This window comes from Astyanax mexicanus, chromosome 2 (assembly GCF_023375975.1).
Source record: "Astyanax mexicanus isolate ESR-SI-001 chromosome 2, AstMex3_surface, whole genome shotgun sequence".
In the NCBI taxonomy this organism is placed as follows: domain Eukaryota; kingdom Metazoa; phylum Chordata; class Actinopteri; order Characiformes; family Acestrorhamphidae; genus Astyanax; species Astyanax mexicanus.
In genome coordinates, this window is record NC_064409.1 from 30285555 (window position 1) to 30301436 (window position 15882).

A 15882-nucleotide genomic window follows, 5' to 3' on the forward strand; every position below is an offset into this window, starting at 1 on the left:
TACTGTTTCATCTTTGACATGTGTCGTCTGTTAGCATCAGTTTCTTTCTTCCGACAGATCAGGGGTTGTAAAATTAAATTTTATATCTCTTTACATGCACAATGCACCATTCTAGAACTTTTTTTTTCCCAAATTCAGGAAAACCTCAACATTTTCTTTGTCTTTCTTTAAAAAAGTCTTTGATAGATTTTGTTAGTGGGCTCATTTAACATTCAAAAATACAAAGAAGTAATTGTTAATCTAAGAAATGAACCTGGAAATATGTGCATTGATGCTAGTATGCATATAACACAAGCTGAGCATATGCTACAAACTTAAAAACATCAGTAGATTAAAATAAAAGGCACATACTCATGAACTTAGCATGATCGGCTGTATGGCTTTATCGAATCAGATTTATGTACTGTTCCAACCCTGCCTTAAAGAAGTACATTTGTCTATACTTCTAATAAAGAATGATAGTGATAATTTTTTCATTTTGTTATGTATTTTATATATGAGTATTGGCATAATGAGCCCGTATTTACTACCTTATATAGCTTTCTACCAATTTCTCTTTTCTAGTCTTTGTCCTGGCGCTACCCTGATTTACACATTTTGAGGATTCCCTGTTTTAACACATCTACTGCATCTCTGAAAAGGCTTTTTAATGAGCTGATCAGTTGAATCAGGTGTGTTAGAAGACAAGAAATCGAAATGTGCAGTACAGGGTGCAAGAGGACAAGGACTGAAAAACACTGCAATAATAATCACTGGCAAAATTACGTTACCACTAAAGTTGAATTCTATTTTTTTTTTTATTCTTTCAAAATGCCAAACGTGTTGGTACCAGTATTGGCCACAGTAATAATCATTGGTCTAGAAATTGAATAACTATACAATGTACAGATAGAGAGAGCGAGAAGCAGACATCCACAAAATAATAATTGCAGACCCTTTAAAAAAAACAACAAAAGAGCAATATAAATCAGTTAAAAATAAAAACTGTAAAGGTGTCCACATATGTTCTGTAAACATGCCTTATTTTTAGTTTTGGCACAGTAAACCATTAAAGCCATAAAAAGGCAGTTTAATAGTCAGCACCTCAAACTTATAGATGTTCTATGCAAAGGCGGGTAACTGAGGAGCCACTGAAGTGTGTGTGTGTGTGTGTGTGTGTAAGCGGAGTTCACTTTTCAGATAAGCTTTATGGACTTTGTGCATGGCCTGTGTGTGTAATGCCACCCATGGGAGAACTGCCTTAGAAATCCTTCATCTGAGTGAATTCATGCATGACTATGACTCATTGATGCACCAGATGGACACACACACACACACACCCTCCATTGTCCCTCCCATAACCTCGACAATAAACCCACCGGTGTTGACTCAACGCTTAGCAATTTTTGTATTTGAAATTTGCTCCCCTGCCCAAAATGTTTGTAACGTCACACTAAATGATGAGTTTGGTTAGAAAGGAGCACATTGCTAGAGATGCTAATTTGAAAGGTTTTTTTATACAGGGTGTGAAAAGTTACAGAATGTCTAGCAAAAGCACTGCAATGCCCCAGGACCCTTAACACAAACCTTCAGTCAATCACAGCCGTTGGCCCTGAGTTGGACTGCATTTACATATACTTTTGAAAGCAGATCAGCATAGCAAATACATTACATGTGAAAACTTATTTTGGGCTATATTCACATTATAAATATAATGGATTTACACAAACAGTTGTATTTAAATAAAGCGCTTTGCCTATCCTTATTATTGTATTTAAGCAAGGGGTAATTTACTTCTCAAATCTTATTTGCAATGGATAAATAATTTACACAATATGAAATAAGAGGCACCTTTTAAGTTGTTCTGTCATAAAATGATTCTGTGTCTAACTGCCTGTGTTTGATTAAGATTTCCCCATTGATTTGAAAATAAATTAAAATAAACTTTTGAATGGATAGAAAGTGGAAAATGCGCTGTGCCAGTACTGTGATTGATGAGGTCAGACTCATCTTAGCTGATCACCACTTTTAGAAGATTATGAGCCTTTAAGCCAGGCTACCACATCCCACCTAGAGTCACCATTATTAGCTATATGGAAGTATATTTGAGGTAGCCTGAGCCAGTACTGTAGTGCTCACAACCAATGGCTGCTGACTGCAACAGCCAGGAAAGACAAACACCATCATTTCCTGCTCAAAAATCTTAAATAAAGGTATGTCTGAGGTGAACAGTTTCTGCAGGGAATGCATTTTGTATTTTCTCTGGTAGACATCAGAGGTTTTGCATTTGTCAGCAAATAACAGATAACTGTAAACTACCTTTAACTACCTTTACTACACAGTAACAACAATTTGGCTGCTAGAAAAACAAATGTGATCTACAATAATAGTAGGAAGATTCGATCAGACGGCCAAACTCTGCACGAACACCCAGAGTTCCTTTATCGCTGATAGTATATAAGCTTTTTTGGTAAAACACTACACTTTTCTCTTCTGTTCCATTCAGTTTAGTTTAGGTGAAAAGACAACTGTCCTTACGCATTACAGGTATCTGTTGTTTGACAAACACATGTATTGGAAACTGTCATCCACTGAGCACATTATATTATTTGATTATTTTTGTCCATAATTATGTATTTTACTAATTGTGATGTGGTACTGCTGGTCACTAAAGAAATCACAGGAAAGGGTTTGGACAGATGGGCACTTTTATCATACCGTCTTAAAAAATGACCACAGTACAAAGTATCACCAGCAACAGGGACAAGTGTGGACTATTTGTCTTCCATACCATCTCATCCTGTATTATTTAGTCAAATAGAAACTTCATTTTGTTCACAGACTAAGTGAACACTGAGCACTCTTCTAGGCTGGTTACCAGTAGCTAAGTTAAAAGTATGATAACATCCTGTTTAGAACACCTGCTATTCTGGCTTAAAAAGAGAACAACTCAGATCAAGTGAATTCTGTTGTACAGGACAGGACACTTTATTTTGTAGTGTTCATTTTGTTTGTTGTGTTTGCTTAACTAGCTCAGCTAAAGATGTTAGTGAGTGCAAAGTCAAGCGACTGGTGTTGGAGTGAAAGAATCACTAAATGTCACAGGTTCTGCCACAAACAGCACAGCACAGAATGTGCTAACTAAGACTTAAATCACTCACATTTGGAAGATAAAGCCTTATTTATGAGAGCACAAAATCAAGTAAATGGTATTTTTTGACTGTTTTGAGGCACATCTCACACACTGGTTCATCCAGATTTGCTTGGTTTCCCTTTCATTTGAACTCAGCATGTTGCTAAACTCACAATGTTACCACAATGGAGCTGTTTTTTCAGAGCATGACATTACCAATCATTGAGCTCCTACAAAGCCCCTAACCTGTGACTATTTTACATGCACATGAATTAATGATTTATTTTGGTTGTGTACTAGATACACCCAGAACAGAACATTGACACCCCAGACACTCCTTTATACTGAAACATTGTCCTCATTTGGAGATACCATGATCATTTTTTAATACAATTACTATTATATTGCCCGACACTGCACAGTATATTTAAATAAATATTGTCTGTGTGACAATTCCAAAACCCATGGCCACACCAATGCAGCACACACCATTATCAAAATATCGCTCATAGCCCCCACAACTACGATTCTACAACAAATCCACAGGCCATGCATTCTACAAAATAGAGCGGATGAATTACTGGTGGTAAAATCAGTTTCACTTCACAATGCTATTTCAGCTGGGTATCTTTGAGTGTGGTGCCCATGTTATGATAATGCACAATTTCAAACCATGGTAAATGGTAGGACATTTCATTTATATTTAACTTAATCCATGACACTTTAAGGGGATTTATGTGGTTGACATTTTCCTATCATAACCTAGGCAGTTCCAGGATCAGAGTACTCAAATAGTAAGGGTAAATTTGACTGAACTTTGGCAGGGCAAACAGTATCTCAGAGAAAGCACAATAATGGACAACCAGGCTTTCACAGAGTTCCAGGGCACCATCAAGTGAACTGACTGCACTAATCCAAACAGCAGAACAAAACAAGGCAACTTAAAGGGTCAGGCGAGTAACTGCATCTACAATCTCTAAAATATTTATGCTTACAATGATATCTACACAGTAATGTATTTGAGGACACAGGCAAAAAATTGGTGGGAAGACAGTTAGCACAAGCAGTGGTCTTTTACTACAGAGGGTATGATTCATCAGTCCTCCATATTTCCTTAAATTAGCTTGCTTTTCTTCTCCACATCTCTTCCTAGTGAATGCTCTATTGTTTCTGACCTCTTTTGCATATAGTTAACTGACTTGATTATCCCTCCTTTCCCTGATTTGTTAACTTTTACCAAAATTCATTGTTGAATGCCATTCCCCACACAGTCTCCTTTACACTCAGAAATTCAAATTCCAAAAGGCATTTTTGTGAAAGCCCCTGCCCTTCTGACGGGTGAGAGGGGCCTATTGGAGGACAGAGCAGCGAGGCCTATGTGGAGGCACCACAGAGGTTTAACATTTAAGATGCTCCGTCTCCATGTACTCAGTCTCCATGTCTGAGTCAAAGAGGGAGTGTCCGGTAGGGTCACTGTCCAGAGAGTGTGAGGTGGCGGAGTGTGAGAGGGTGCTGAGCTCTTCGGGGAAGCTGTCACTGCGTGAGTACAGGCCCAGGTCAGGCAGCTGAGATGGAGAGTTGGGCTCCTCGCTTAAACCATCGTAGAACAAATCATCAATATCCACAAACCACTCGGGCCAAAATTTCTTCCGGATGCGCTCGCAGTACATAGCTAGATTAATTAACTCACCTGCACAAAGAAGAGAGTTTAGTTAGCTAATGAGACAATAATCAAAACACGGTTCAGCATGGTTCACACTAGTTTGATTGTTGTTATAGTATACTGTACATCAGCTACACTCATAAACGCACCACAAAGGAGTTGTTCTAAAAATAGAAAATGTTATAACTGTAATGTAAAGATCAATAATATAAGTGATTACAATGCAGCAACATTTTTTGGTCAAAACTGTCCACAGGATGTCCTGCACATATTGCTGAGCGGTTAGTGTTCCTTGTAAAACAACCGACTGTCATATTTAATAGATCCCCAGTTCATACCATCTTTTGGGACAATGTGTTGTTTGATAGCACAGACAGGACTGAAGCGTTGACCATGAGAATCCTATATTTAAATCTTACAAAAAACCTGGATTCATAGCTTAATATTAACTAAATCATATTCAATATTAATATTACCACATCTGCCTGAGACATGCATGCACTTTGGGATGCATTATGTTTTTTGTTATTGTTATTTGTTTTTGTGTATATGAGTGTCTTACTTGCAGTTTAGAATGATATACTATATTATACATAGTATCTGCAGAGGTAAATTGCAAAAATCCAATTTCTTACGCCCTTTACTTATTTAAAAGTTATATTTCATCAACTGTCTGTCAATGGTACATCAAAGCTATCAAAGCATTGACCTATGCCTTAATTTCTTTACCTTTTAAAATGCCATTAGGTACAAGTTTTTGTACATATAAAAATAATATCTAAAATGTTTTGTAAATGATCATTTGAGAAAAAAAGACAGTCACCAAAAATTACAGCTATTTCAGTCCTCACACTGTAAGTAAAACAAGGTGCAGATCAAGAAACCCTTTTTGGGGACAAAATAAAATTTTACATTTAAATCTACATTTAGGTGCAGAAAAATGCCCTGTAAGTTTCTGCAAACAAAACTTAAAGCAGGTCTTCTAAAACCAATCTGATAAAAAGTAAACACAAAAAAACACTCAGGAACAGCTATGCTTTTTTCTTACCTTGATGCTAAAATGTACTTTTCAGTTAAGTGACTTTAATTTAACTGAAAAGTAAATACATTAATCTTTGACTGAGCAACTGGCTTAAAAAAATGTATGTATATGAGGAAGACTGATGACCGCACCCTTAATGAGTTGCTCTGGTCGTGTGCCTGGTAACGTCCACATGGCTTGTGCAAGATGACCAAACACTGCAGCATCAACCGTGGACACTGTAGGGCCCATGATGTATTTTTTATCTCCTGTAAGAGTGTAAAATAAAGAGAGATATTACAACATTCTGACACGTAAATGCACCTTTTTTTTGCTAAACATGACAGTTGCAGTACTTTCTTCTCACCAAAAGGTGTCAGCGCTAGTTTATTATTGCATTATTTTGTAACTCGTTTTGTAAGAGTTTTTTTGAACCTGTCATTGAGGAGCTGATATATCCTGCCTGCATTATTCATAATATAGAAGAAGATAATATTCCTTTTTCCTCAATTAATTCGTTGTAATGAAGACTGGTAGGGAGTCTTTTGTTCACCAAACAGCCTATAGATTATATACACTCACCAAGCATTTTACTAGGAACTTCTTACTAATGAACAGCCTCAGTTCTTACTCGCATAAATATATAAACATTAAATGTTGGAAACGTTCATTCTAGATTTTGGTCTAGGTTGACCCGGCTGTGTCATTAAATTCCTGCATATATTTCAGGAGCATTTTACTGCTGATAATGTCCCATTCTACCACATTGCAAACATGTTCTTTTGTACACAGGGAGCTCACTGGGAAGGGGCCTGAAAACCAGTGAACATTGGCTTTTGAGATGACAGTACTCTGTGACATGGTGCTTCTCATAGTTGAAAAAGTGACAGTTACAATATGGTTGAAGCCATGAAAGGATGAGCATGGTGGCATTCAAAGAGGCTTTGTTTGTGACTGACTGTCATTAATGTAAGAGCCAAGAAAACATATCATGCTGTTACACCACCTCTACCAGCCTCGACTATTGACACAATGTAGATTAAGTCAAACATTTAGGTTGGTGTTGAACCTACAATCTGTGAGCCTCAAAAGAAATCAAAATGAACTACACCATCAGTCTTCGTCTGTCCAATGTTGGTGATTCTGTTTTCACTGTTTTATTCTGATTGTTGATGTAGGCTCTATCTAAAGTCATTTGTATTATTTATACATGGCACTGGCTGATTAGACTGTATGCACACATAGATGTACAGATGTTTGTAATACATTTTTGGTGAGTGAGTAAACCGATACTAATATCTCATTTATTCTGAACTAAGCTTGACACACAATACAAAACAAACACTGCAGACATAGACATTAAAGTGGTCCCTGAAACTCACCAAGCAGAGTGGCGAGGGTGCGCATGTCCTTTTCCATCAGAGCGTACACCTCGTCTTTGGAGAAGCGGCCGATGCCATGGCCATACATTTCTCTCTTCACCAGACCGCCAGTCATATGACTCATGATCCATTTCAAAAGTTCACTTAGTGGTCCGCTCACAGCCAGCATGCTCTTGGTTTCCTCCACGTTATCAACCCACTGACAGTAGGCAATTGTCCTATTCACACACACACACACACACACACTCTTAAGACTCTAAGATTACACCTACAGTCAGTCACCTACTGTTTAGACTACAAGTCTTGTCTATGATATAACACCTTCACAATTGTGAGATTCTTTTTAAAACATCTAGGCTATTCAGAATATCTTACTCTTTGTGGTCATGCTGCAAACTTAGCAATCTGCAGTGATAAAGTAATACTTTGAGGAGCTTTCAACATTCTGAGAAGTTTAAATATACAATTAAAAAGGCATTTACATCAATACTAGAATGTACTGAGGTCTACATATTACTGTAATTTTACTCTGGTTTTGGACCTGGATTTGCATTGATAAAGATATTCTTCCTCAGTCCTCAGTAATCTCAGACCATTATCTGATTTTAGTTTTTTTACTCTACATAGAAAAACAGTCATATTAAGGAAAAAAGTTCACTCACTAAAGCATGCTTAGCATATAACGCCTCATTGAACAATCCTAAAGTTATCATAAATTTAATTTCTAAACGTATTACAAATTATTTAAAACATATACCGCCATTAACCAGAAGAGTTTCTTCTTTAACAAACTTAAAATTGTTAAATTAAAAAAAAAATAATTCATAGTACTAGGTCAAACTTGTCTGTCATTTGGTGTGACTGATACAGAACAAAAGGCTGATTTGGAGATTTGGAGCTTTTAACCCACTTCCAAAACTACAACAGGAGAAAACTAACTACTTGTCAAACTGTACACCTCTAAAATTACTCAAAGCTTCTCAAAAAAAAAAAGACTACTCATTATGATCAAACCTCATTTAGTCACGGTAAACTAGTCCTTTTTCCTGGGCCAACTGTTAAAATTTGAACAAAAGAAATATTGATCCTACTGTACTGTCTGATAACAGAACTATTTCTAATCTATATCTAAGACTTTAGAAAAAGCAGTAATCCTCTGTTCATTCTAGGTTAAGAATCACATATATAAATAATTTTATACTACAAACCACACTACTCTCTTAGACAAATTTAAAAAACATTGTTAGAATCTAAGCAATAACTTTAAGCATGGTCCAAATCCTGCCAATCTAATAGTGAGTTTGTAAAGATAAATAATGTTCTTTTTTCAAGTTATTCAAACGTGAGATTTGTAATCCTGCAAGGCTCTACCTATTTAGTACTGTTATTATTTACATTATACATGTTGCCATAGGGATCAGTTAAAATCAAACAAGGCTTTAACTTCCACTGTTATGCAGATAATACATAACCTTACATATTAGTCAAACTTGATGATAAACCTAAATGACCTAAATGATAGACCTAGTCATTTCCTCCTCCTACAAAAGTGACACGACTCTTATTTTGGTTATTCTCTCAATTGTAATAGCCATTAAAGTAAACAAAAAATTAAGTTAGTTAACGCATGGTTTAATGTTAGGATACCGTCACTGCAACACTGCAGAAACTTTTTTTAACTATTGTGCTAGTACCACGGTTAACATTGCTGCGATGCTACCATGTTGACCAAGTGTTTGCATATTAGTCATCTACACCTCTACACATCTACAACAAAGCTAAGAAAACACTACATTGTGGGGCCTTTGTCCAAAACATTAAGACATTTTTGATGGCCAGGTACTTTACTTACCACTGTAATAAACTTCTATTTTTAATACACTATTTACTACAATAAACTGCAGTGGAACTTTATTGTCATTATATTATTATATTATTGTCACTATAAGGCTAGATCTCTGGTGCAAAAGAACAGTAGTAAAAAGATACGTACTAGACATTTTAGACATAAGACATGCATGGACAAGGATTAAAATAAACAGCAGACAATAAATACAATAAATATAATTATGTACATGTAGTGCAGTGGTATAATTGGACAAAATGAACAGTGCAAGTATGAGGATAGCAGCTGAGCATACTAGTGTAGCTGATGGATAATATATATTTAATAGTAATGGTAAAAATGTTGAAGTGCACAAGTTGACGAGTCATCAAATCTCTAGTAAAGTATATTATGTGAGCATTGTGCATCCATACTGGTATCCATATATCCTTTCCTACAGAATGTGCTACTTTTTGGATTGTAGCCCCATCAAACTAGCTATGATATTTTGAAACAGTAAACAATAATGCACTACTGTAAGTAGTTCTGGATAACAGCATGCTGTATATGTAAATATTGGTTAGTTCTGTATTGAATAATAATATAAAAAAATATTATATGAAATTATTATATAGATATTTAGTCCTTGACAGGCTCACTCTTAAATATCTACATTTATATATATTTTTCTCAAACCTTGACCATCTATCTAATTCCAAAGTTAAGCGAACTGACTAGACACAAGGTTTTTTTTTTTCTAAGCACACAGCAGGTTTGATCTGTGTGTTTTGATTCAGATGTGGATTTTTAACCACCTATCAAAAACAAACTCAACACAGTTTACATGGTTAGCCTACCGTCTCCTTTCTTTTAGAAAAATCCCCGTATGTCCATATGTGTTTTAAGGTCAGCTGCTGCTGCTGCTGCTGTTAAATCTCACAGCGAGAGTAGGGGGGTGGGGGTGTTTCCCCACTCGCACTAACTTTCCTCCGCGCACCGCAAAACCAGCAAGCTGATTGGCTGTTTCTCCTGAAAGGCGGGACTTTATCTGTGAACTGCCACCATGATTGGCGTTAAGAGCTTTCCCATTTACATCTGTTTCCTGATTAATACTGTTTTTTTTTACTATTTAATATAATGGAGGAAATTTACGGGAAAATATTAATACGTGAAGACGGCGGGAAAGAGGGGTCAAATACGGTAGTTTCCCGGCCAAAGCTGGTATGACTTTTACACATATACTTACAAAAAAAACAAAGACAAAAGGGCACTTTGGGCAGTAAGAGCCAAAGGGGCAGGTGCTCCAACCCCCTCCGACCCCCCCCCCCCCTTCTCTGCACGTGCCTGTTACAGACTACACTGAAGTTTACATTGACCCTATTAGCTAATATCAATATTACACCAATAGTATCAGTACCCCTAGGCATAACAACATCATCTTATGTGATGGTACAGTAACTTTATCAGAAGTTTACTTTTGTGGGTCTTGGATCTTCCCAAGGTTTTTTCCTTACACTTCCTTGCTTTAAAGAAGTATTTAATTTTCACCTTTGGCTTGCTGATTATTTTCTTTATGTTGTTGATCCTTTGTTTCTGTGAAGCAGCTTTGTGGAAGCAGTTGTTAAGTTGTAAAAACCCTGTACAAATCATTAAATGTAAAAGCAGAATTTTACTGTTGTACTGCTCATTTTGTATCTAACTAAATCAATACTTATTTTGAAGATGAAATTATAAGTAATAAGTGCTATTACAAGTACTCTAACCAATTATCAAAAAATTTGCCAATATACTGAAGGTGTTATTTTATGTATAGAGAGAGAGAGCTGGCATGGACTTTCAGCTACACTTATCTGTCATTTATTGGTATCAGTTCACTATATCTTTACAGACGGGCTGTTTTAAAGCCGAATGATACAGGCTGTAGAGATATGATAGTGATGTTAGCTGAGCTACCTCAGAGCTAGCTTTTTTTCTTTTTTTTACCACAAGCCTTTCTCCATGTAAATTTCAAGTTACATGTTATATGCTGTGTGTTTAATGCAGTGTGCTCAAAATGCTACATGGCATGTTGTGAATGAGAAACCTAAACAGTGCCCAGAATATGTGCATCAATTCACAGCCTTTTTTATGTTATATTGTGAGTGTTGTTTTTAACTGTACAGCCTATCTAACTTATTATTAGCAGTTTTAACCTGCCTTTCTCACTTCTCCCCTCTACCTGTCTATTCCCTCCATCGCCTGTTTTAAATAAATTCCCTCTGCAGAGTTTTGTACATGCGATTTCACAATGTGTGCAATCCTTGCATATACACATACAAACATCGAATTGATCTAAGGTACCGTGGTACAGAAAATCATGCTATAAACCAGTGTGCAAATAGAGGAAAAAGGGAGAGAGATCCTTACCAGTAGAAATGCTCCTCCACCATCTTGGTGACAGCACGAGACACTGCTCTCTCCTCAGGACTCAGACTGCTGTTCAGATTAACACCGAGTTTCTCTTCCAGGAAGTCGATGATAAACTCTGAGCCACACACCTGCTCCTGATTGTACTCAACCCATGGCATTTTCCCCTGTGGAGACAACTTCCCATCAAAGTAGTTCTGTGGAATAAAAATGATCAGGACAAGAAAATTCTGTGTAAGGAATAGAATAGATAGAATATAATAAGAAATATTTATAATGATTTTTATTTCTAAAACCAGTGTTTGAAGTGGGCTCGTACCCAATGATACACAGTCAACCTTTAACATTTCTCAACCATACTGGGACTTTTTGCCCTCTCTGTATCAGAATCTGGACAATTCTCGGCAAATGACCCTGTATAAATGGTGACTAAAAATATGTGTCACATCAACATCAACTTCACCAGTGTTTCCTTCTATATTGTGTGTGGATTTTGCAGCTTTAAATGCGTCTAAAGTCACTGATTTTAAATTCAATAATAACATTAGTGTTACACACCGTATTAAATTTAATTAAATCATTTCGGACAAACCAGGAACACTAAACAATGTCTAACAGGGAATATTTTAAGGTACTGACTGACCTTATGTTGTATTTTATATGGTATCTTATATGAATACTTGTATTTCAACAAATAGCTGCCCATAATGTTTATTTTCTGGTTATTATCCAATAGTACTACTTTCAGTCTATCCCAGTTTTTCCCCCAAAAACAGAGTATAGCACCTGGTAAGGGAGGTCCGCCATGCGCAAGTAGGTCTCCATCTTAAGACAAAAAGGGGATAAGCTGGGAACTCCGTTCTTTGGCCGGGAGAATTGGTGAAGAATGATGGCATCTTTTGAATCCAGTTCCTGCTCTTTTCTGTTAGATATCAGATAAGTAAAGATAAGAGCACAAAAATGTTTCACTGTATAGACCCACAGTATTTTATTTTATGGCATGACTGGGACATATGTAGGTTTGCAGCTTCTTCTTCTTGTGAAGAAGTAAAGTATACAGACTAAAAAATGGTTTAAATTTTGAAGTCTTTGTGGCAAGGCTTGTTTGCTTGGCCCAACAAAATGACATAAAATAATTAGTATCAGTATGTAATAGCTGCAAAATGTACAAAAAGTTTCATGTGCAAACTCTATCACTGAAAAAAAAATTAATATACAGCAAATATTTTAACATTCTAAAACCTTGTATTTTTAAGTGTATCCCTATGTTTTATGCATTCTGGGGAATTTAGCATAGCCAACTGATCAACCATGTGTTTTTGGAGTTGGGACAAAACATGAGCACATGGTGGAGACCTATGCAGGCACAGGAAAAACACATCATACTCCTCACTGAGTGTCCGGTGTATAAAGCACTGGAGCTGTGCAGCCTTCGACTAATAATGTATGCTGCTACTGTCCCATATTATCATACTCTTTAAGATGTGAAAGACAAACCAGATCATAGCTCATAATTTCACTGCACATATACAGTGGTGCTTAAAGTTTGTGAATCCTTTAGAAAAACTCCAACTAATCCGGTAACTGTTGATCAGTCCTGCACATCGGCTGAGTCCAGTCCTCCGTACATAACAGCATCAACTCTGGGACGTTGGTGGGTTTGCTCACATTCACTGCTTAAAGTCAGGACTTTGATTTTGCTATTCTATTTGCTATTCCATTAATGTTATTCTTCTTGAACAATTCTTTGGAAGAATGACTTGTGTGCTTAGGGTATAGACCTTATAGACATATGTCCTGACATTTTCCTTTAGAATTCTTCAATATAATTCAGAGATCTATGTTCCATCGTATAATATTGCAGTATGATGCACCATTATACCTCTACCAACACATTCACAAATGGGGTAAGGTTCTTATACTGGAATGCAGTGTTTTTCTTTCTCCAAACATTACACTTTTTATTTCAGCCAGTTCTATTTTAATCTCATTCATCCATAAAATATTTTTCCCATAGCCTTCTGGTTTATCCAGATAAAAATCTAATGATGTTTTAGGTCATGTTTTTACAGATATTTAGAACATTCTAAAGTTCTTTTAAGCACCACTGTTTGTCAGTTTAAGATTTATATTCAAACACATATGTCCTATGCTTAACACACAATGGTTGGTATTGAATGTTTATTACATTGCTACAACACAGAAAATATATTTTTACACTTCATACATATTTTACATATTTAATAAATAAACAATTTCCTTAACCTTTGTCCCTGCATCTAAAACTGAGCTCTACAAAATATAAATCTTAAAATAGACATTTTAAGATTGTCTAAAGATCCACTGTGTTATTTTCTTCTATTACTTTTTTATACATTTCTTTGCTTAAGTAACTTAGCTTATTTTTTTATGTCTTTGACAATTAGTTTAATATTTATAACCTTATTGTATTTTTTTTTTTGCACTTTTTCTATCTTCTATTTGGCATTCTTGGCGAAGAGCAAAGAAAGAATTTCATTGTACACTGAAACCCGTTTCTGTACTGTACATATGACAATAAACTCTTTGAATCTTGAATCTGAGTCTGGTTGAGCCAAGTCATCAACCTGAGCCTCCACAGCCTGTTGTTTACAGCTCTGCACAGGGATGGTCGCTGTTCAGGCGGGGTAGTGCTGAAACACACACTGTCCGCTAAGGTCACTACTATCTCTAATCGCTCTGAAACATCTTTTTTAAATCAGTGGGATTTTAATAAATTAAAGGAATTATTATATTGTCTAGATATTGTTACCTAACGTGTATACACAGTGTAACGCTCTCTCCATTTCTGACAGTCGGCCCAGTTCTCCTAGAGATGCTGTAACCTGAGATGTTATTGTGAGGAACGGAGATTAAGCCTTCACTGACCATCCCTGAGGCATTACTTCATAACAACATCACACAAAAGGTCATTACCAGTCTTAGCGCAGCGTTAGTACTCTTTTATTTGGGCGAAATGACACAAGACATTTCCCTTTAAGGCAAAACCCAGAGAAAACACTGGAACTGTTGTCCTTGACATGAAGCTGTATACAGGCTGTTCAAATGGGAGACACTACAGTACTGCACTCTCTGTGATGTCAGACAGATACTATTATCCTATTATCACTATTAATCCATTACATTAAACCATTATCACAAACACGCGCTCCTCTGTAGACACGCGGCTCAGGTAACACTTAATATATAAAGAACAAACACGGAGAGACAGGACTGAAATGCACCTAAACTACAGGCAGAGTGTGCGTGCGTGTGTGTGTGTTTGACGGCTACCTCACGACCAGCAGCTCGTGCAGTAGGTAGGCGGCAGCGGCGAGCAGCGCTCCCCCGGCCAAGCACAGCGTTTTCCGCCACCACGAGTCGGCCATGGCGGCGGTAGACTCGGGCAGAGGGTAGCCGGCGGCGACCAGGCGGTCGCAGGGGAGGCTCCTACTGCGGCCGAGGTGGAGCGCGCCGAGCTCGACGCCCCACTGCATGCTGCCCCCGGCCGCGCCGCCCTGCGGCCCTCAGCTGGGGCTTCTTCATCGGCCCCAGTGCGGAGGGGCGGAGAGACCTCCAGCCTCGGAGTCCCAGCTCGCTCCCGCAGCCTGCGCGCGCCGCCGTGCTCAGCGGCGCTGTGAGTGACGTCAAGACGCCGCCCGTACCACGTGGAAACCGTCTGTAAACATGCAGCATTGATCAAATGAGAGAGAGAGAGAGAGAGAGAGAGAGAGAGAGAGAGAGAGAGAGACCTTTCATTTCTATAACATACCTGTCAAGTCTCCCGTTTTGGCCGGGAAACTACCGTATTTTACTCCTCTTTCCCGCCGTCCTCCCGTATTAGTATTTTCCCGTAAATTTCCCGTATTATACTAAATAAAAAAATATATAGGCCACAGGCGACAATGCACTGACCGCTGTGGGTCTCTTAACCAATCGTGGTGCCGGTTCAAGGAGAAAGTCCCGCCTTTCAGGAGAAACAGCCAATCAGCTAGCTGGTTTTGCGGAGCGCAGTTTAGTGTGCGGGAAGCCCCGCCCCTCCCCTCGCAGTGAGTTCAGGCAGCTAGTCGGAGCAGCTGTCGTTAAAACTAATCTGGATATACAGAGATTTTTCTAAAAGAAAGGTAATTAACCATGTAAAATGTGATGAGATTGTTTCTGATAGCTGGTTAAAAAGACTCTTCTCTGAATCAAAAGATAAATTAAACCCACTGTGTGTTTAATAAAATACAGCTTGTGACTCAGTTAGCTTAACTTTAGAATTAGCTAGATAGATATTCAGGGTTTGAGAAAAATCTACATATATATATAATGCCCTGCCCTGATGTGCCTGATCAGCCAATAACTATCATTTCCAAACTCTATTAGTTCAGGGCTAGTTTTAGGGTTTGTTAGAATTTGTTTAAATCTCAAGTATTGTGGTAATGTATTATAATGTAATGTAATGTATTATTT

The 15882-nt window shown here is 37.4% G+C and overlaps 1 protein-coding gene across 1 annotated transcript; it reads right to left on the minus strand.

Moving 5' to 3' along the window:
• Window positions 1–166: 166 nt before the first annotated feature.
• Window positions 167–15048, minus strand: faxca (failed axon connections homolog, metaxin like GST domain containing a). Its single transcript, XM_049475116.1, has 6 exons — window positions 14722–15048; window positions 12196–12331; window positions 11410–11606; window positions 7179–7396; window positions 5949–6065; window positions 167–4802 (listed from the first exon to the last, which is right to left on the minus strand). The coding sequence occupies exons 1-6, from the start codon at window positions 14922–14924 to the stop codon at window positions 4510–4512; spliced, it is 1164 nt and encodes a 387-aa protein (XP_049331073.1). The 5' UTR covers window positions 14925–15048; the 3' UTR covers window positions 167–4509.
• Window positions 15049–15882: the final 834 nt, after the last annotated feature.